The sequence below is a fragment of the Pongo abelii genome, chromosome 3 (genome assembly GCF_028885655.2).
Source record: "Pongo abelii isolate AG06213 chromosome 3, NHGRI_mPonAbe1-v2.0_pri, whole genome shotgun sequence".
NCBI classification, from domain to species: domain Eukaryota; kingdom Metazoa; phylum Chordata; class Mammalia; order Primates; family Hominidae; genus Pongo; species Pongo abelii.
Window position 1 is genome coordinate 23,185,109 of NC_071988.2, and position 23,461 is coordinate 23,208,569.

General features: G+C 39.6%; 1 protein-coding gene across 2 annotated transcripts in view; it reads right to left on the reverse strand.

The window, feature by feature from the left end:
• PPARGC1A (PPARG coactivator 1 alpha) overlaps nt 1-23,461 on the reverse strand; it is a 681,503-nt gene that overhangs the window by 281,540 nt on the left and 376,502 nt on the right. Inside the window, exon 1 of one of the 2 annotated variants that reach the window (XM_024245516.3) lies at nt 16,924-22,536. The exons of the other annotated variant lie outside the window; for it this stretch is intronic. Within the exon in view, the coding sequence (XP_024101284.1) occupies nt 16,924-16,992 (69 nt within the window). The 5' untranslated portion in view covers nt 16,993-22,536. Of the gene's footprint in view, nt 1-16,923; nt 22,537-23,461 lie in introns of those variants that run through there. 2 annotated transcript variants of the gene reach the window in all.

The following is a 23,461-nucleotide window of genomic DNA, read 5'->3' on the forward strand; positions in this document are numbered from 1 at the left end:
GATTTGATATACAAATATTTTATTTCCTTGTTTATCTCACTTTTCCCCACGGAAGTCATTTTCCTCCTCACATGGTCCTTTTCCTTCTCTTCTTTTCCCCAGTCTTTCTACAGCAAAATCAGCCTTGCCCTTTCATTCCTTCCTAGAATTCTCTGAAATGTTAAATAATATGTTCTGTCTGTGCTAACTCCCAGTGCCTGAAAACATTTGCCCCATGTGGTGGGATGCAATATTTGGGTACTTTGGCCCTTAAGTATCTACCTGAGCAAGTGTTCCCTACACCCTAACTCTGCACAGAGAGAGATGTTTAGGTTTTTGGAACTATAGTACAAACAGAGTACAATAAATGGGACACTCACACCTGCTCTAAGTGGCAGAGGGTGCTTTGCTGAAAAGCAGAACAAAGGAAGATCCTCTTTGTGCCCCCCATAGATTCCAGCTTTTCACTCTGTAAACACCTAGGTGAGCCCTAAGCATCTCCAGCCCTCCCTTCAAGTCTCAGAACCCAAATAGCGATACTGAGTGATAGACAAAAGTGCATGGTGTCCCTAGGGGAGAAGACAAATTCTACATCCTTTGCAGAAAGCTTTAGGTGTCTATGAGCCCATCTCCACTTCATAGAACAGAGAACAGGGCTTGTCATCATGTGTTTAAAATATTCTGTATCACAAGTGGAGTGTTTTCTAAAAACAACGAAGTTGCCACATGGGTTTCAAATGGTAGCTCAAGCAACTTGCCATCCTTCCTCCCTGTGAAAACACAGAGATGGTGGTGGTGTCCACCAGAGTCATCTTGATAAAGGTAAGAGATCAAGGCCATGCTTCTCATGTTGGGTTAGCAACTTTTCAGAACCATCACCCATGAAAGTTTCAGGTAATTCTCAAAACTTTCATATCCAGAAATGTTCCACGGAGAATTATTCTATGGATATTTGGAAGAAATAACAAACCTTATAATATGGTGCTACTGCTAATTCTGCTCCGACTGTGAAATATGATGATATGGTTTGGCTGTGTCCCCACCCAAATATCATCTTGAATTGCAGCTCCCATAATTCCCACGTGTCATGGGAGTGACCCCATGAGAGGTAGTTGAATCATGGGGGGAGGTTTTTGCCATGCTGTTCTCATGATAGTGAGTAAGTCTCAGGAGATCTGATGGTTTTATAAAAGGGAATTCCCCTGCACATGCTCTCTCCTTGACTGCCACCATGTAAGACATGGCTTTTCTCCTCCTTGCCTTCTGCCATGATTGTGAGGCCTTCCCAGCCACGTGGAACTGTGAGTCCATTAAGCATCTTTCCTTTATAAATTACCCAGTCTTGGGTATGTCTTTATTAGCAGCGTGAGAACAGACTAACACATACCACCACGAGAGCTAAGACCAGGTTCTGACCCATGACAGAGCTTGGTGACACCATGAGACCTGAAAACAGTTTTACACCACCTTGACTAGTTTCTCTGCATATCTCCATGTTCCTCTGATAGTCTTACATCATAGTTCCCAATAGCCAGGTAATGTAATTTTAACATTACAAATGTGTTCAAATGCATTTACTAGGATCAACTGCTCTCTCTGCTTCTTTCCATTCCCACCCTCAACTATGCTTCCAGTGCTGCCACAATCCTTTACATGGCTTATGCTCTTCTATTAGCAGGCACTGTGTTCATCTCTCACATTCATTATCTTATTTAACCCTGTGAGATGCCTGCTATTTTAATCCCATTTTACAGATGAGAAAACCAAAGCTTAAGATAGATGAAGTAGCTTGCCCAAGATCAGACATCTAAACTGTGGAGGAGTCAGCCCTCAAACCCAGATCCACAGCAACAACAAAGCCAGCCCACTCGAATCACAATTCATATATACATTCTGCCTATTCTTAGCATATTTTTCTGCCTCTTAGAATGAAAGTCACATAGAATACAATAAAAATCACTGATTACCTATTTTTAACTCAAATACAAGTTTATTGAGTGGGGAATTTCTATTGAGTCATCCAACATGGAGATGTGGGAAGAACTAGAGAAAGGCAGAGGATATATTTGGGCCAAGCTCTCTGCCATAGTTTAGTGCCAAGCCTGGGGGACTGGACAGCTAGGTACTATATCTGTTTCTACCATGTAGGCTTGCTGTGAAATCCCGAACAAATCCTCCATCCCCAGGCTCATTTCCTTGTTTGCAAATTATAGTAGCCCATCCCACCAGGTTGTTGCATCAGGTATTACCTAGTGACGTTTGAATATGGAAAATGAGAACTAAGTCTTACATACCCCCATTCACATACATTAATATATTTCCTTTCTCTTCACCATCCCAATATAGTTACTTCATGTTCTTGTTAAGTAAATATTCAACATTTATGTTATTATAACTATTTAACTTTTGTTCACCGCTGAACTATGGAGTGTGTCATTAAATTTTCTTTCTTACATACTTTTTTGTTTCCCCTGAAGTTAATAATTGTCTTATTTCTTATTTCCCTCCTTTGTTTGGCTCAATGCCAAAAAAAAGTTCTTTGCCAAAACCAGAAAGTGTTTCTCAATATATACAAGCAAATTGGACAACGGATCAGTTCCACTTTTTTCCTCCTGCTCTGATCCAGAGTGGCTTCTCTCCAGGCATTCTGCACAGCTGACATTCTAGCACTTCCCTTTGCCTTCACCCAAGGAATATCTTTGGCCTCTCTTTGGGTCTGGACCTCTTATTCCCTAGACCCCAGATCTTCCTCTTGCTTAGTTTACTCTTTTGTTTTTAAGGTACATCTCATTTAGTAGCTTTCTGAGAAATTCATAAAGACCTTGTATATCTGAAAATACTTTATTCCATTCCAAAATTTGATCAACTTTGCATTCATTTTCTTACTTAATTCAATGAATGTCCATTATTTTATTCCCATGGCAATGGGAGGAAGTGGCAGAATATTGATTTCTAGGTAAGAGTTAAATTTGTCAATATAATTCTCTATTCTCTCCTAGCTGCAAGTAGTGTTTTTTCAATGTGATTCTCAATTCTTTGCATAGGAACTGTTTTTTTTTTTCTTCCTGAATATTTTAGTAGATTTTCTTTAGTCCAAATGTTCTGAAATTTTTCAATGATGTGTCTAGGGGTATGTGTGTGTGTGTCTGTGTGTGTGTGTGTGTGTGTGTGTGTTTCATTCATTACACTAACATTGAGTTGACTCTTACAATCTGTGGCTCTTATAATCTTGTCTCTTGGTTCAAGGAAATTCTCTTTCATTAATTCTTTAACAGTTCTCTTCCCTCCATTTTATCTGTTATCTCTTTCTGAAACTCCTGTGGATTTAGATGTCGGACTTCCTGGGCTGATCTTCAAATTTTCATGTTTGCTTTTATTTTTTCATTCCCATTCTTCTCAGAGAGTTTTTTTCTCCGTTTTCTAGTTCATTAATTAATTTTAATTTCCACTTTGGTATTTTTAATTTCCAAGATTTTATTCTGGTTTTTGGAATGTTCCTTTCCATAGTTGCCTGTTCTTGTATCATAAGTGCAATATATTCTCTTACCTCTAGAAATAAATGAGAGATTTTAAAAAATGTTTTCCTCTGCCCTGCACTGCCTCAGTTTCCTCAAATTTTTTTTGTTTCTCTTCTATTCTCTCTCTTTCATATTAGAGGCCTTCCAAGAATGGTCATCTGTTCCATTCAAGAGTAACACATCCAAGGCTGACTAGAAGTTCCAGGAGCATGGGCAGGGGTTACAAATGGTGAACTTTACTGCAATCTGACATGGAGGAGAGTTGGCCCTTTCATGAGAGGCCTTTTTTGGATTGGTCAGTTTCCCAGAAGACAATCATTTGCTCTCCCTCTGGCAGGGTATAAGGCAAGCTGTTGGCACTTTGAAAGAGAAGAGAGAAACTGGGGTCTCTTTAGTAAACAGACTTTCACTTAAAACCTCCTTATTTTCCTTATTCCATATTAACTGTTCTTCTACTGTGCCTAACTGTCCCCTAGTCCAGATATCTGGCTCAACTACATTAGAAAGCAAACTGTTGTATGTCTTGGTCCAGTCAGGGAAGGGATCTGGTCTATTTGGTCATTCTGTAAATCTGTTCACCTGTTTTCACTCTGACCCATGTCTCACCTTCTACCTTCAATTTATGAGCATTTCCAGAATTTGGCAGAGTAAAACAGCCTTTTTGTTGATTCCTCCACCTACAAGCTTAAATTTCACTATTATTTTAATGCTGTGCCAAGTCAGTTACCATTTGTTTATTTTTCTTTGAGCTTTCAAAATGTAGTTGGCATTTCTTCCCCGATGCCATCTCCTTTTTCATTCTCTTTGTCCTTTGAGCTTTAAACTTTTTCTAATGTCTTTTTGTAGGATTTCAGGTACCATATTTAACTCAAAATACAGTTTCCACTCCTTGCACTTAATAGGATATCAAAAGCATTCTCCTCCATACTGAAAACATAGAGTAAATAAAACACTTTATTTCAGTAAAATACTGAAAACACCATTTGAACGGCTTTCTCATAGTATATCTAACCATTAACCTATCATTGGAAATTTAGAATGAATCAAAATTTCATTATTATAAATAGCATAAAAATAGCCATCCTTTCACATGAAGTTTAGTCTTGTCTCTAATAATTTCCTTAAGATCTATTTCTAGAATAATATTAAGTCAAGTATTTTAAATTTTTAAACTATTGATACATGTTACCTAATTGATTTCCAGAAAGGCAGTAATAAATCAGCACTCTTCCTCAAAGAAGAGGCAGTAGTTAAATGGAATTTATCCCATCATCACCAACAGTATCATTTCTCAAAATCTTTATCAGTCATGTCCCCATTATTGTTTTAACTTGCATTTCCCTGTTGACAAACGTGACTACATTTTTTTCATATATTTATTGGTAACATATATCTTCTGTTAATTGCTCATGGACCAAGCTCATTTTTTTCCTAGTGAAATGCGAGGTTATTTCTTATTTGTATAAGCTCTTCATTTATTAAAAACATCAAGCCTTTTGGCTAGATTTCTCAAAAACATTTTTTCCATTTTTTTTAATCTAATACAATTCTTAGAATTTATCTCTGAAACACAGAGAATTTTTACATTTTTACATCGTCAAAATTGTCACTGTTTTTTCATTTATGCTTAGAGACCTTCTCATCCCATGATCAGATAAATGTTACCCTATACTTTCTCCTCTTTAAAATATGTTTTGAATTTTTTGCATTTTACTCTTTTCCTCCTGAAATTTAATTTGTAGCATTTTCTCCCAGTCAATCAGGTAACTCAACACCACTGATTGCATACTTGTCAGTTTCTCAACTAATATGTAATGTAATTTTGAACACATTTTAAGCTCTTATATTTAATAGTCTGTTTCTTGGCTCTTTCAACCCCATTTGTCTGTTGATTCTTACTCCAGAATATCCTGTTTTAATTACCATTAACTTTATAGCACATTGCAATGTCTACTAGAGAAAAGCCTGCTTTACTGCTCTTCTTTTCCTAATTTGTTTAACTCTCTCATTATATTTATTATTCAAGATGAACTCTAGAATATTTGGTCAAGTTTCCAGAAAACTACAGAAGCAACATGATTTCGATTAGAATTGCATTAAATATGTAAATTCATTTGAGAAGAATTGAAGTGCTGAGAGGATTCATTCTTCCTTTTTAGGAAGACGACACCTATCTCCCTGTATCCAAGTCTACCTTATATCTATTCTGGGAGTTGTGCTGTTTTTCCAGTACAGAGTCTATATAATTACTCAATCAGTTTATTTCTGGATATTTTATGTGTTGGTACTATTTTGAATAATTTTTATCTTCATAGTTTCTAAATGATTATAACTATTATATCAAAAAGTTAGTTATTAATTTTTATATATTTATTTTATATTGAATCAACTAACTCAACTCATAATTTCTAATAATTTTTCAGCGTTTCTAAGAATCTATGCTTTACAATGTAAACAGTAATTTTACCTGGTAATATCATTTTTATCTCCTCTTTTCTATATCTTACTTTGAACCAGGTATTAGTAGGCTGTCATGAGTGAAACTGTAGACACCCTTGTCATGATCCTGGTTTTAAAGAAAGTACTTTCACAACGAGAATAATAATTGCTAATTTTTACTCAGTGCTTTCTGTATGCCAGTCACTTTGCCAAGGGATTTAACTATATTATTTCCTTCCATCTTCAATCACTTTAGGAGAAAGTTACTATTGTAATCCCATTTTAAAGACAATGAAACTGAGGGTTTATAGTAGAAATATATTCAAGGTTATCCAACTAGTCAGTGACAATGCAGGATTTCAACGCCACATTGATTTGACTCCAGAGCTCATGCTTGCCACACATTAGTATTTCAAGTAAGCATGATTTGTTGATAGGAGTTTTGAAGGAGGGCTTTGAGATTTTTTTCTTATCTCTTTTGGTGTTTGTTTGTTTGATTGAATATTTGCGCTGAGAAGATGGGAGAGAGAAGAGTAGGTTGCTTCTAGGCAGGCAGAACATAGACATGAAGAGAACATTGAGTACATTAATGATGCAAGAAAAGTGCAACAGAAAATGCTTCCTCATAGTTCTTCAAGTTATGTGTGGACACCAAAATCAATTACTAATGAAAAGAATACATTTCAAAGGCCAAAAAAACGCATCTAAGAGTTTTAGTATTATTACAAAACAAATAAAGCTATATCATGTAACCACTTGACCATTTCAGTTTCCAAAATTTCTCAAAAAGCATTTTGGTCTCATTAACTCAGATCTTTGATTCACTGAATAGTAAGGCAAAAGGTGGGGTTAAGGTGATTTGTGCTATTTAAGGCTCATCTTGGCAAGAAGCTGACTTGAGGGAGATGGTGTGCTTCCTTTTCCCGTGTGATAAAAGGAATCCAGCAATGCAAAAAATAAAGTCTTTTAAAGTGGTACACAAAATTATGTATTTCTGCAGCATATCCCAGGCTTACTGGCTATGTAACAGCCCTGCTGGACTCCCACCACTGCAAGAAGCTCGTGCCCAAAGCATTATGATCAGCATAGGAAACATGAAGATCTTACTTTTCCACCAAACAATTTCAATTGTTGGGGTTGGTAGGAGAAGTGCTTCCTTAAAAATCATTACATAAAAGTTTTCAGCTTTAAGTGCTAAAAGAGGTTTCAGCATTTAAAGTGCCACACTCTTTTATAGGAAGGGGACAATTGATTCACACTAATGAGGTGTTCATTTAAGAACACATTTTTTTTTTTTACAAGCTTTAAGAATACTTATCCTTGACCAGTGAACAGAGAGGTGGTTTGATCTGAGCAAACACACACAGGATCGTGTTTCTGACCTAGGTTTTAATCCTGGCCTTTTTGTGCAGGGCTTTTAACCTGTCAGCTCTGGGTCTATTCATTTGTCCATTGGTAATAATAACATTGCTACCATTTCCTTGATAAGGCTTCTATTAATTTGAAAAAGGGGTATACATGGAAAAGTGCTTTTGAAAACTGAAATACGCTTGATATGTGTAAGGAAAGATCCAACAGTTTCCAGGACACTCTCCCTAAAGTGTAGTCATATTTATTGCTCACCCGAACTCCTCTGAAAAAGACAGTCATCGGCAGTAATGGAGTTCTGCAGAGAGCCAGCCTGTTTCCATTTCAGTTCAAAGCCCTTGAGGCAGCAAACTTTCAATCCAGTCACTGCTCCTGAGTCCCAAGTAAATTGTCTGTTTCCCCAATATAAATGGTGAGCATTTAAACAGATCATATTCTTTTATCAGGCAGTGATAATCAAAATTTAAAGGCTAAAGGAAGGATGACCTATTTTACATGGACTTTATGAGAGGCTTTAGAGAGAGGTGCCACGTGATCCTAGGACGACTTGATAACGTCAGCTGTGGGTCACCACATGGCTCCTTTTCCCCTCAGTCCCTTTGGCCAGTCATTTCTTTTATACACTGTACAGTGGCTCTGTGTACTGGGGACTAGCTTAAATTGAGCTTGAGACAGGGGCCATGGAATGATTGAGTAGTGAATTAGATAGAAAATTGCGGCTTTCGCACCATAAGTGAGAGAATCGCTGCATTCAACCAGCTGCTATGACTTCAGGATTTCACACTTCTTTTGACTTTTTTTTTCAAAAGGAAAACTTGATGTAAAACATATTTGTTTCTTTAGATATGCAAGAGCTGCCTGTTGCCCTCGACCTTTTAAAATCTTCCCTCCACATCTCAAATATTCCTTAGCCATCATCAGCATAAGTTGTGACCTATGAAAATCAATGTTCGAGAAAGAGTTGGAGGAGGGAAAAACCCACTCAAGGTTCATTGGGCCCCCATCAGAACAATCAGCCATGAATGTGGGATACAGGAGTACAGGAGGCTGAACATAAAAGGCAAAGATACCACAGAGAGAATTGATTTCTTATATTGGCTATTTGGGTTTTACACAAATTTGTACCAAGAGTTATATAAAATTGAGTCAAATTTGAAAACTGTAAAATCACTGGATTGGTTTATTTGCATTTGTTCATTCATGCATGAGCACAACTAGTTGTTCTAGAACAGGCAGATGAGGGCACTGGTTATATATGGCCACTTGATTTGAGCACACATGACTTGAGCCTGCTCTATGCCTGGAACTGTGCTAGGCCCTGAGAGAAATAAGTAAATGAGTAAGATTTAGATTCTGGCCTCCAGGGATTGATACATAGCTCTGATTCCAGACAGTAAGAAAACTACTAGAAGAGAACTATCAAATGCTTTGGCCGTCTCCCTAACTGAGCTATAGCTTTTTACGGTAGATATAAAGCCCCATGAGCATAGATTAGGCAAAGGATAAGGCGAACACCTCCGCAAGTCTCCCAAGTCCCCAGACAATCTGATGCCACCCAAATGGAAGGACCTCTCCCCAGTGCCTGTCACACCGCACAACACAACTAACCACTCAGCATTCTTCAAACATAACCACACATTTACTCTTCCAGGTCTGTTCACAAGCCTCCTTCTACTTAGAACACTTTTATACAATCTTTGCCAACCTAGAAACCTCTGATTATTTCCCCTGTGGCCCAACTCAGTGATCCTTAGGGTGAAAATGCTCAGTGAGACGTCATTCCAAGGTCTCTCCCAGCCTCTAAGTCAATGATATGTGAACCTAAGAAATACATAGAACAGTTCACCTCTGTTGAACCATGAAGCCATTCCTGATGCCCTGAGGCATAATTGGGCCTCTGACCTTCCATCCCACGTGCTTCTTCTGCTACTACAGCACTAAATGCACTGAATTGTAAATAGTTGTTTGTTAGCCATTTACTAGTTTATCCTTCCAAGTAGAATGAGTACAACTCAAGGGCAGTGTCTGCATCTTATTTTATTTTTGTCCTGTCTAACAAATAGTCATGTGGCCACAGCTAAGTGTCAATCACTCTTCCAAGTGCATTGTGTGTGTTTCTTCATTTAGTCCTCACTACAGCCCTATGAGATAGATTACTATCATTATCCAGGTTTGCCCATGAGGGAGCTGAGACACAGCAAGTTTAAGTAACATGCTCATGGTCATACAGCTGATCAGTGGGTAACCAGCCTGGTTGTTAACCAGGCTCTTATCTGTTCCTTTATGCTGCCTTTTACCTATCTTTGTACCCTCAAGTCTTGGCTCAGAGGTCCAGTATGTGGAGCTCACTAAATGCAAATTAGCTGATTAAATGACCGAGCAGGTGATCAATCAGTACTGGTTAGTCCTGGCTAGACCCTCCTGCAAAGTTCTAGGCTATAGAAGTTAGGGATAATAAGCAGATTTGGAGAAGGTTCAGAAAAACTCAGAAAGATAGAAATGAAGAATTATACCTACGGATTTAGGTTGCTTAGCCTTGAAAGCAAAAGCTGCAGGCTGGTTTCATAATGATCATCAAGAAAGGAAGGCTGATTCGTGAAGACAGTGACTGAGCTGTTTTTCTCCACCTCCGGGGAGGAGAAAGGAGCAGAACTGTGCCTAAGCCTCAATGGGCAGAGTTTAAATCCACTACAAGGAAGAATTTCCCTGGCCTAAGTGTCATTTGTTAGACCTAGGAATGAGTTATAGAGAGAAGCTACATTAGGTTATCTGTCTTCAGCCTTTTGGACTTGCTTCTGCTCAGAGTGAGGAACATGTAGAATGAAAACAAACAATACAAGGTCTCTCCCAGCCTTATGAATCTGATACTTGAATCTAAGAAACACATCAAACATTTTGTCTTCCTTGATTCAACAAATGAAAAAAATGAATTGATGAATGAACATGTCCCACATTTAAAAGGCAATGACAAAAAATTACAACCAGCCATAAGAAAAGGGGTCTTCTTGGGAGATACTTTTGTGCTAGAGATGTAACAATAGAAGAAAAACATAACTTATTTCAGCTCTTCTATGGCGTCTAGGATCCAACTATCTCTCACTAGGTCCATCATCCTCTTGACATAAAATTAGAAAAGGTCAGTCTACATCCTCAGGTGCTGGTTTTTACCCATCATCACCATTTACTCACTTGATAGATGACAGTATCTTGATGCATATTTCTTTAAACATGAAGTAATCTCAAAATATGAACCACTATTTCATCAATGTCCAATCTAAAGCACTTTAAACATAAAGAAACAAATCCTTCCCTGAGAACAGGAAACAACATCAAACCTACTTATTTTTTTTTCCTACATGAAAACTGAAATGCGAAATAATAATGGAATTGAAAGAGAAGGAAGAGAGTACACAAATCTATCCATATTTGGTACATTTCAAGACCACAATTCTGCTTTATTTTCTATTAATGACAATAAAACCTTACACTTGTGGAATGCTTTACAGTAATAAAAGTTATTTAAAACAAACATTATTTCACTGAACTTGTACCTGAAAAGTAAGTATCTTCCTTTTCATCTTATAGAGGCAGAAACAGCTCAGAGAAATAAGGGGTTTGATTGAGGTCACACTGATAGGCCTTCAGCCAGGCCTTCTCGTTTCTAGATTGACCATTTCAGGTACACCTGTGTTGGGTGCCTGGTGAGCACCCAGTACACCTTACCATGTACTGCCTCTATTGAGAGCTGTGGAGTGGCCCTATAAAACCTTGAGAAATTCAGCTGGTCTAATAATCTTGGGAGACCTGGCATAAGAGAAACTGCTCTATCTGTTCTGAGTACAGAATACCCACTATCAGTGAGAGCCTGCATCCTAACTCAGGCTTTCCCTGCTTGCAAAATTATCTCCTCATGAAAAACCTGGCTCAGATGCCATCTACTCTGTGAAATTGTCCCTATTCCCCTTGCTCCAGGTAGAGGGACATAATCCTATAAGCTCTGGATCCAGGCTGCTTGGGTCTCAGTCTCATGTAATAATTAAGTGACCTTACCCTCTCTTAACCAGCCTCATCTACCAAATAGGAATACAACTAATATCCCCCTCATTCAGAGGTGGTAAGGAGTCAATTATTTTATATCAGAAAAATGCTTCCAACAGCTCTTGGCACAGAGTAAGCTCTGTGTTTGTTAACTATCATTGTTAACTGTTCCTGAAATTATTGTCATTGGTAACTATTCCTGAAATTATTACCTTCTCTGAGTCTTCACAGGGCTTTGTTTATCCTCCTGATGTATTACTCATATTTTTTATAACTCTTCTCCACGATTTGGTTAGTTATTATCCACCCCATCATCAGCCCAGAGACCTCAGTTTTTCTTCCGATCATCTCTTTTCAGATGGAGGCAGTGATACCCACTTATATAAGCTGGCTTGGCTCTGCAAGGTTTTTCTCCTCCTGCCTCTTTAGACTTATCTCCCACCATTCCTGCCTCACCCTGAATGGCTGGTGTCACATCCAACTGCATGCTCCTCAACACACACTTCAACACTGCTCTCTTTCCTGTGTCTGACATAGGCTCTCTTTTGCCTTGAATTGTCTTCCCAGTTCTTTGTCTGGCTTAACTCCTTTTCTTCATTTAAGAATTAGCTCCAGTATTGCCTCCTCCATGCAACTCCCAAGACAGATTGGAGGCCTACCTACAGTGCTCCCATGATACATGGAGCATTTTGTGGTTGTCCTATCATTATAATGACCTGCCGTGCTCTCCCACCATGACCTTGTGTTGCAGGGCAACATCTTCAGTCACTTTCTCATCTTCTTAAGTATGGATGTGCTTTGCACATGGGGGGTATTCAAAAAACATTGAATAGCTGATCTCATTAAGTAGGTAATAGATAGATAATGACACATATTGTGCATTTGATGGGTCACCAAGCAGTGCTTACTGATGTGTTCTTCTAAACACTTTCAAGAATGTCATTCATTTAATCTCCATGACAATCTTATAAAGTCGCTACTATAATTATCCCCATTTTACAGCTGAGAAAACTGAAGCAAAGTGAGATTTAAAAACTTTACCAATGTTACACAGTTAGGAATTAAGGACACCAAGGTTAGAACTCAGAAGTCTGATCAAGATCAACATGTTCTTGACACATATGCTATAATACCTGCTTAAAAAGGGGTATCATAATAGTAAAGATACCTAAACAGACACAGACAATATGTTCCAGTTCCAATTTTACAGATGAGAAAGTTGCAGAAGGAAGTTTATGGAGAAGCAGTCCAGGGGAAAAATGGTAGAAAGCTGAACTGGAAGATGATAACACTTGCTCCTCACTAGCCAGCGCTGGAACTTGGGCCAATCTCTTATTCTCCCTCTTCATGTAAAATCGAGGGCTTAGGAACCTGTCTCTGCTTCCTTCCAGATCAAATATCCAATTTCACTTAGCTTTGGCAAACATTCATCCAGGGCTTATTGCGCACCAGGCTCCATGATATACCTTTATCCTTGAGGAATTCATCTTCTTGTGGGGAGACAGGCACAGATAGACAATATTTCTAGACCAGTTCAAAATGGCCACAGTGCAGTGACATGGGTTGTTTTAAAGGAAACTATCCCAACATGAATCATTATCCAGACATGAGTCCTTGGCCCCTCCATAATATCTTCAATCTAACAACTGGCCAAAACAATGACGTGTCATGAAGGATCCATCCCATCTTCCCTCCAAGTCCTCATGCAAGCATAATCACCTCAGTTTACAAGTGAAGAAGCCAGTGATCAGGCTAAGTTTGCCCATGGTCATACAGCTCCCTGGTGGCATAAGCCACTGCCATCTCTGTCCCTAAGTGCTCTCCCAGAGCTGAAGTGGGCTATGGAGGACAGGGGTATTAACTGTGCTACAGCTGCTGTTGGTTTTCCAGTATGGTTACATGCTTAAATGGATTTTCAGATTTACAGTTGATTCTAGAAATTGCATCTAGTTCATTTCCAACTCCATAAGTAAAAGCTGGTTCACTTAAGGCAAACAGCATCCAATTAAAATACATTCTGTAGAAGTGAGTGAGCAAGGCATTTTGCCCAACTCTTGACTTATTAAAAAAAGAAAATCCTTTCGGGGAAGTTTTCAAAGAGCAATCCCATCACATTATTGTGAGATGAAAGAGTTAAAGTATGAATGATAAAATATAATGTGAAAATGTACTCTGAGGCCAGGTGTGGTGGTTCACACCTGTAATCCCAGCATTTTGGGAGGCCGAGGCAAGAGGATCACTTGAGCCCAGGAGTTCAAGATTAGTCCAGGCAACATAGAGAGATCCCAATCTACAACAAATAAAAGATTTTAAAAATCAGTCAGATGTGAGGTGTACACCTGTAGTCCCAACTATTCAGGAGGCTGAAGTGGAAGGATCACTTGAGCCCAGGAGGTAGAGGCTGCAGTAAGCCATGATTGTGTCACTGCACTCCAGCCTGGGAGACAGAGGACAGAGGGAGATGCTGTCTAAAAAAAAAGAAAGAACAAGAAGGAAGAAGGAAGAAAGAAGAAGGAAAAAAGGAAGAAGAAGAAGAGGAGGAAACAAAGAAAATACACTCTGAGAAGCAGCCTTGTCATAAGGCGGGTACAGGTTTCAAGGTCAAGCCAAATGGGTCCATATCCCCATTGTGACCATGTGACTGTTGGCATGTTCCTTAACACCACTTTGCCTCCGTTTCCCTATTGGTACAAAATAAATAAATAATATCTGTCTGCCAGAGTACTTGTAAGAATTATAAGTTTAGTTTAGTGTCTGGCATAGAGTAAGGGTTAAAAAAAAACTATTAAAAAACATTTTATTAAAGTCTTAATGATTCAGAGATTGATTATTTCATTAGAAGATCATCATGCTTTTTCCCTTTCTTCCTGCCTGCCCACATCACAGCTGCTTGTAAGTTATTATTCCATGAGATAAATAATGAGATAAAATTTAATTCAGATGGCATAGCAACAAAAGTGGGAATAGGATAGGCATTGGCGTCAAACAGGCATGAACTGAGACCCTGAATGGCTTTGGGCAGGTTATGTAACCTCTCTGAGCCTTGCTTTTTACATCTGTAAAATGGGGATAATCATATCTACCTTCTAGACTTCTTACAAGGATTGAAATATGTGTGTATGTGTGTTTGTTCACTCTCTCACACATATACAACTCTTAGCGCTATGGTGGGAAAATAGTAGGTAAGTAGAAAAGTACTGAATCAGTTCCAGTAAGAAATATAGTACTCAGCTAAACTAAAGCTTCAGCAGCCATCGCAATCCATTCTTAAATAATCTTTACTTCCCCAGCTACGTTACTACCATGGATGGCTAAAAGAAATCACCCTCACCACAAAGGCCTTGCATCTGGGGCCATCAGATTTAGTTTCCTCCCTTAGGGACAGCTTTGGTGTCAACTGAAGTAGGTGACTCCAGGCTTATGAGGACGCAGCCTAGCAATACAAATGAGTGGGGGCAGCAGGCAGACCTCCTGGGGATGTTCAAGAGGTGCAGAAGCAGATGATGCTGTAGCTGACACACTATGACATACTTTCCACACAATGCCTTGCAGTACCAAGAGTCAGTGAAACCAAATCAGAGACTAGGATGCCCTTTTTCTTTTCTTTTTTTTTTCTTTTTTTTCTTTTTTTTTTTTTTGAGACGGAGTCTTGCTCTATCACCCAGGCTGGAGTGCAGTGGCGCGATCTCGGCTCACTGCAAGCTCCGCCTCCCGGGTTCACGCCATTCTCAGGTCTCAGCCTCCCGAGTAGCTGGGACTACAGGCGCCTGCCGCCACACCCGGCTAATTTTCTTGTATTTTTGGTAGAGACGGGGTTTCACCGTGTTAGCCAAGATGGTCTCGATCTCCTGACCTCGTGATCTGCCCGCCTCGGCCTCCCAAAGTGCTGGGATTACAGGCGTGAGCCACCGTGCCCGGCCTAGGACGCCTTTTTTCTAACCACTACCTCCACTAGCTAGAAGGGGGAGCTCCAGCTATCACAATGGAAATGACAGGGGTGGATCAGCTGTACAGGATTACATCTTTGGAAGCAAACAGCACAGGCAATATTTTCATTAGAAGCCTTTTGGTAAATTAATAAGCTAAAGGGTCACGGGATGCTGACAGTGATATGACACATGCATTTTTACATAAACATTTGGACTTCATGTTTCTAGTTTAAATATTTTATCCACAGAGATGTCTGAGTCATCTCCTCACATTCTTCCTCCCTTCACTCTCCTTTGAAATAAAGACTATATAAGATGACAACTTTCCAAAGGAAAACATGCAAACGAAAGACAAAAATCCAAAAGTCACATTAACATACCATAAAATATTTGAATATCCGTTTGGACCCCTGGAGACCCACCACATGTCATCCTGAAAGTAGCATGCAGAGATTTATTTTGTATCCTTTTCTACTTCCTGAATAACGCTCCCACTCAAAGTGAAAGGATTCCAATTTCATGGCAGGCTAGAGGGTGTTTTTTCTGAAGCTCCTTACTTAACATCACATTGCATACAACAAAACATACCAGTCAATACTAGTATTACATTTCACTAAAATTTCTGTTGAAGAAGAAATCTTCAGAAAAGGCTCCCTCTTTTTATAAAAGAAAGAATTTTTTAAATTGACATTAAAAATCAACTCATTCTCAATTACCATTTTTATATGAAAGTTTCTGCTATAGACAAAATGGAAAATCAGAGTTTCACCTTATCCAACATCATCCCTAAGAAATGCTTCATACACAGAAGTGTTCTTTTCTCCATACGCCAGCAGCATTATTAAAAAAGAAACAGAAAAAAAGCTCTGGCATCAGTCTTCAATATTGCTGTCTAATTAAATGGCAATGGAGTGGATGCGTAAAAATATGCATTAAAGGTGTGTAATGTGTAATGTGAAGAAGAGTAATCAAAGCCATTCAACAGGATTTAGGAAGGGATTTCAGCTGGCAGCTTACGAGACAGGAGCATATAATTTTGCTAATTTGAAATAGGTATTGTAACGTACAAACATTACTGCTTTGCATATTTTAATGAAAACTGCCTCTACACCAAAATGAATCCTTTAGCTTGAACTCTCTGCATACCACAGAGCTTCTACCTATTATGAGTTCAGCATAAATAAGGAAGGCACGCAAGCCGCATTAAAAGAATGGTCACCTCATTAAAAATAGGTTAAAACTAAGCCCCTATTCCAAGCTACTATAACACCATAAAGTAAGTCTGATGACAGGTGTTGTATTAAATTTTTATATCGCAATGAACTTGTACTCACACAAACCAAATCTGCATGTTTCCCTTGATATACACCTGCAACTTGTTAATTCAAGAAACTTTATTAAGAAAGTATAAATTTAGCAACACCTATAGATTTGTAAAACCCTATTAGCTTGCTTGACAATCTAGAGTAAATGTATTTGGGGTCTTATTTGCATGGTTTGCAAAGACATGGACACTACTGATGACTTTTTTCAAAAGGACCTGCTTGCAGATATCACAGTTCCACAAATTGATGTACGCATATTACCTAGACTTGGAGCCAAAAGAGTTGAGAGAGATTTGGGTCCTGTGTGAAGTTGAGGACATCACTTACCTGCCAGCCTGCTTCTCGCTGAAGTACTTTTTTCCAGTCTTCTTCCAGCCTTGGGGAGGTCTCATCCATTGCTGATGCTGCTTGCACAAACTGGATTCGCCAGCGGCTGTTACTCTCTCTCCTTGCAAGCTTTTAGCAAAGCAGCAGCCAGGGCAGTCCAGGGGCAGACTGTCATGGAGAAAATGCCATGCCACAGGATGAGGGATCGGGCAGGAAGAACCCACCGGGGAACAAATATGGGACACATGGGGCTACCCAGACAGATGCCAACTGGCCAAGCTGAAGGCCAGCTCAGCCATCAAGCGTCCAGAGATTAGGAACAACCAAGCTCCAGGGCTGGTGGACAATGGGTCATTCTTATGCTTGTGGTGTAAAGGTCAGAAGAGGGAAGCGTGCAGGCTTGCTCTATGCTTGAGAAATATGCATTTCTATGTGTGCTCCCATCTTCTCCTTGCCCCAATACACACACACACACACACACACACACACACACGTGCTCACACACACACCAGAATTTGCATTGTTCTGCCGGGTTGCATCAGTGGGCTGGTGTATCCTAGAAGAAATAAACTATTTTACATAGTAGCAACACATTTCATTTGAATACATCTCCCCCAAAAAGCAGCGTATGAATCACTCAGCAGCCAGTAAACATGAATAATAGCAAGCTCCTTTTGGGTGAAAATAGACTCATTCCCATAGTTGAATTCTGAGCATCTAGAATCCTTCCCCTTCCCCCATAAGATGTTCTGCAGGCAGGCATTTCAATCCCACCATGGGCCTCAATCCCTTTTCCAAATCAGTATACAAAATGATCAGAGGCTTCGGTTTGAATGAACTCCTCAAACTTTAGAACTCAAACCCAGTCAATGCTTCACTAGCACTTCACATGCAGAATGATGCTGTCTCCTGATACTAAGAATTGCCCTTCACCCCTAGAGATTCTTATCTAATTGGTCTAAACTAGGGCCCAAGACATTGGGAATTTTTTTAATGCTCTCCAGATGCACCCAGGATTAGAATCACAAAACTCGGTGCAGAGTATCATGTAAAATTTCTCTGATGTAATCACTCATCTGATACCTGAATCCCCATGACCCTGCCTATATCACTTAATACGGTAATTCACTACCTCCCAAGACAGTCCTGTTCCATGGCTGATAATTTTTGTCCCAAAATGAATTGATATCCTTCTCCCTGCAACTTCTACCTATGGATGTACTGCTTCTTAATTCCAGAAGGAATGAAACTAAAGCCTATTCTACAGAACAACACTTCAGAGATGCAAAGATAGGGGTGCCCCATGCTCCCAAACTTCTACTAAAGTGTCTAATTTCCAGATTAAATATTGTTAGGTTCTTCAGAAAATGTAAGATGGTTTCAGGTCACTTCTCCATTCCGGTTGCCAGCCTCGAAATGTATTCTACAAGTTCCCGTGCTCACAGAAGTGATCATAATATTCTTGCTATGATCTATTATTGCACACACAGCCAAATAATCACATGCCTTGTTTGAAAAATGGCCACAATATCAACCATAATCATCATAATAAGAGCAACTAACATTTACTGAGCATGGACCTAGGTGTCCAATGCTGTGCTGAGTGCTTTACTAACCTTGTCTAGCTTATCCTTTACAAACATTCTATGAAGTTATTATTATGCTCCTGATTTACAGATAAAGAATCCAAAAGAGATAAAGACATTTGCCTTGGTGATGAAGCCAAGAGTTAGTTCAGATATAACTCCAAGGTCTACTTGATGCTAGTTGATACTCTTTCACTGATGCAGTCTCAGATCCCACTGGCTGTTTTGACAATCATACCTCATTAATACAGCACCTTGGTCAATTATGACACTTAAGTTTGTTCTTATCTGAAGATTATATAGGAACATGCCTTGTAGCTGTAAACTGTCATACAAACCTAACTTGCCATTATTATCCTTTTAGTAATCACAAGACTATACCTTCCACCTCATCTCTAGTAAAACAGACACATGCAAAACCCTTTACTTGCCCAGTTCCTCCCTTTTACTGAGAATATACAGATGCTTCTCAGAGGTTCTTCTAAGGTGTAAGAGAGAAAGGCCAGAGGACCAAGGTTCCAGAAAATTTCCCCAGAGACTAGTCTCAATGGAAGCCTCACTTCCCCCATTGGTTCTTCCCCCATTTCCCTAAATCCTTATCAACAGCATCCCATAAGGACAACTGGGAGCAATTAGTTTTATCATTTGAATTGCACCATCTGCAATGTAGTTATATATGTTCTTATGGAAGGCAGCACACGAGTGGTTGGAAGCATAGTCTTTGAAGTCAGACTTAGATTTGATTATCAGCTCCATTATTTTCTAACTCTGTGTCCCTAGGCAGGTTACTCGTCTTCTCTGAGACCTGGTGTCCATGTGTGTAAAGGCGAAGTATGCGTTATAGTCTCAGGCACATTATTGTCCACCAGTATCTAGTTCCCCTCTATTTCCAAGCCCACAGCAAGATAGCATTTCCCCAACTCCCTTAAAATCCAGCATAGCCACATGATCTTTTTTGTCCAAGGAAATGTAAGAGGATGGGTATTAATTCCCAGGGTGGGGGAGGCTTCAATAACAGACACTTGATCCTCAGCCCGCTCTTTCTCTATTGCGGTGATTGCAGATGCGTGTGTTGCTAAGCCGTGCCTTAACACAGAGGCAGACAGGAATGCCGAGCCTGTTCTCAAAGAGAACGGGTGCCTTGCACAGTCACCTGGACCAACAACAGGCATTATGTGAACAAGAAATAAGCTTCCAGTGTTGTTTGTTAAAACATAAGCTAGCCTATCCAGAGCAATACACTTTCCAATTCAGAGTTGTTCTGAAAATTAAATTTTAAAAATCTAGCTAGAACATAGATCCCAGGCATTGGGTAGTCCTGCAATATTATTTTAAATAGCTTCCATTACAGGCCTAGTCTCTTCTACCCAAACTCTCACACTTCACTATTCTCTCTTCCTTTTCCAGTCTAGATTTTTCCTGTTCATAAGATACTGGCATTAAGTGTCGCAGTTTCTAAAAATGATGCAGAAATATGAATTTTAAAAAGAAAGAGCAAAGCATTCAACAATGCAGTGTGCCTTCGTCTCAGAATCCAAACTCAGAATAGCATGACTTCCATGCTACCGATCACTTAGCAAGGAAGTTAATGAAAGCAAAGTGAAGCATCAAATAATAAACGTAGCTCTGTATGAATTAGATGCTGATAAAACAAAGTACGTGTGTCCAAATTGTAAACATAATGAGAACCTACATGAATACAGGAGCTTATTAAACAGCATAGCTTTTATTCACTGTTCTTAAATCAAGCACTAAAAAAAAAAAGAATAGGTTTGTTTCTTCTTTGTTGGATGTTTTAATTAAATGAAGGAGAAACTATAAAAATAAACTTCAAGGAAAGTATGTATAATGACTCTGGCCAAACCATGACACTGACATTTCAGGAACTCTAAGTCTTTTATTTCAAGCTCTTGTGCTTCTTAACACCACACAAACTTGAGCTTGCTCAAGGACACCACTGGGAGATTCTTTTTTAAAAATGTTTTCAAATGCAAGTGCTAATAACTAAATGTATGTGGGAGTCCTAACCCCCATTACTTTAGAATGTGACCCTTATTTAGAAATAGGATCTTTTTTTTTTTTTTTCTGAGACAGAGTCTCACTCTGTCGCCCAGGCTGGAGTGCAGTGGCGCGATCTTGGCTCACTGCAACCTGTGCCTCCCGGGTTCAAGCAATTCTCCTGCCTCAGCCTCCCGAGTAGCTGGGACTACAGGCACACACCACCATGCTGGCTAATTTTTGCATTTTTAGTACAGGCAGGGTTTCACCATGTTGCTCAGGCAGGTCTCGAACTCCTGACCTCAAGTGATCTGCCCGCCTCAGCCTCCCAAAGTGCTGAGATTGCAGATTGCAGGCACAATCCACCACACCCGGCCAGAGATAGAGTCTTTACAAAGGGAATAAAACTGAAATGAGGTCATTAGGGTGGGCTTTAATCCAATATGATTGATGTCCTTATATAAAGGGGAAAATTGGGTCACAGAGACAGATGTAGACAGGGAGAAGGCCATATGAGGGTAAGGACAGATTCAGGGTGATGCATCTACAAGCCATGGATTTCCAGCAACCACCAGAACCTAGGAGAGAGGCAGTGTCCTAGTTCACTTGTGCTTCTGTAACAGAATACCTCAGTCTTGCTAATTTACGAAGAACAGAAACTTATTTCTCGCCATTCTGGAGGCTGGGATATCCAAAACCAAGGCACCTGCAGGTCCAATTGTCTGGTTAGGGCTGCCTCTCTGGAGGGCAGGAATGCTGTGTCCTCACTTGGCAAAAGGGCAAGTGATTGAACTGTGTGAAGCCACTTCTATGAGGGACTTAATCACATTCACAAGGGAGGAGCCCTCATGGCAGCCTCATCACCTCTTAAAGGCCTCACCTCTTAGTACTATCATGTTAACCACAACTGAATTTTGGAAGGGATCTATTCAAACAATAGCAGGCATGATATGGTTTGGATTTGTGTCCCCACCCAAATCTCACTTGAATTGGAGGAGGGGCCTGGTAGGAGGTGATTGGATCATGGAGGTGGATTTTCCCCTTGCTGTTCTCAGGTTAGTGAGTTCTCATGAGATCTGATGGTTTAAAAGTGTGTGGCACTTCCCTCTTTGCTCTCTCTCTCTCTCTTCCGCCACCATGCGAAGAAGGCGCTTGCTTCCCCTTGGCCTTCCACCATGATCATAAATTTCCTGGGGCCTCTTAGCAATGCTTCCTGTTCAGCCTGCACAACTGAGAGTCAATTAAACCTCTTTTCTTCATAAATTACCCAGTCTCAGTTAGTTCTTTATAGCAGTGTGAGAATGGACTAATACAAGGCATGAAATAGATTCTCTCTCAGATCCCTTGGAAGGAATCAACTCTGTCAACAAACCATGACCTTGGACTTCTAGCCTCTAGAACTGTGAGACAATACATTTCTGTTGTCAACACCATCCACTTTGTAGTACTTTGTTACCACAGCTCTAGCAAACTAAAACACTCTGAATTAAAAAATAAAATAAATTTTGAAATAAAGTAGAAGTCATGGCGAGAATGTAATATTTAAGTAGAGTAAACTAGGTACCTTACAAAAACTTTTACTCTACCATTTCTTGCCTCGGAATAAACAACACACTTTCAGTACGTCAGGAGTGGGGGCCTGCAGTCATGCCGTTAAGCTGCTGGTACCATATGAAATTTAATGTCAAATTGATGCCAGAAAGTAATGGAAAACCTTTTCCTTACCCACTGTTTTTCCCTCCAGACAAGCAGCATATTAAGAATATGCTGACTAATAAGAAATAGAGTTTTAGAATTTGTAACATTTTCCTTATGAAAAAGTTACATATATATGAAAAATCTATACCAAGTGCATCAGTCAGTCCTCCCTGATTTAAGATAAATTCCTTTAGCTGATAGAATAAAAATGGGTTAAGCCAGGCACAGTGACTCACTCCTATAATCCCAGTGCTTTGGGAGGCTGAGGTGGGAGGATTGCTTGAGCCTAAGAATTTGAGGTCACAGTAAGCTATGATGGTGCCACAGCGCTCCAGCCTGGGCGACAGAGTGAGACCCTGTCTCAACAATGGGGAAGGGGGAGAAGGTGGTTAAGACCTCATTGTAAGAATCAAGCAACTAAAAAATAGTTTTCCAGGTAAATTAAAACATGCATGCCACAATGCTAAATGCTGGTAAAAGATGGTACTTTACCCTGCTCTGTTAGATGCAAATATTCAATCTAGAGGAGAAAACAAAAAAGTTTGGGGTGCAGGGAGCAGGAGGATATTGAGAAAATTAAGTTCAGAGCCAAGGAGTCCCCAGGCATGGAAGAAATGGATGATCTTTCACCTACCCATGGGATTTTGTACACACTTGCATTTAACAGCTATGATAGAATTGTTATGAGTCCCTACTGCCCACGTTATACATTTCCACTTTAACTTCACCTCAATGAAATTTTCCTAGACGTGAATAGGGTATGTTTTCCCATAGATTTTACTTCTGTTTTTTGTTTTTAGGTGGGTTTTTTTTTTTATTAGATGCTAATAGCAAGGTATTTACCTTCGGAAATTCACTTCACCAACAAATTCTAATCATGTATCAAACCCACACTACTGGACATGGCTATATATTAACTCTATAATAAAACAAAGAGATCCAAAAAAATTTCTGTCATAAGAGTGATAAATCAGAAAACTATGAATTCCAGCACTGTAGTCATTGTATTTCAGAAGGTGGGGAAATAGAGTACTGGCTTCCAGTTCACTGTTGCCCTGGAACAGTGATGCTCACCATTCTCTCTGTAAAATACCTAACCTGAACTGCAGTGACATACATGGTTTTATGTCCAATTGAACACCTGTGGCTGGTGGAGTGAAGACTTTCTGGTCTACTTGTGTCTCTTGGCTCCCACGTACTGATTTGTAGGCTTACCAAGATTCATTCACATTTGTCCCAATCCTGTTATTGACAAT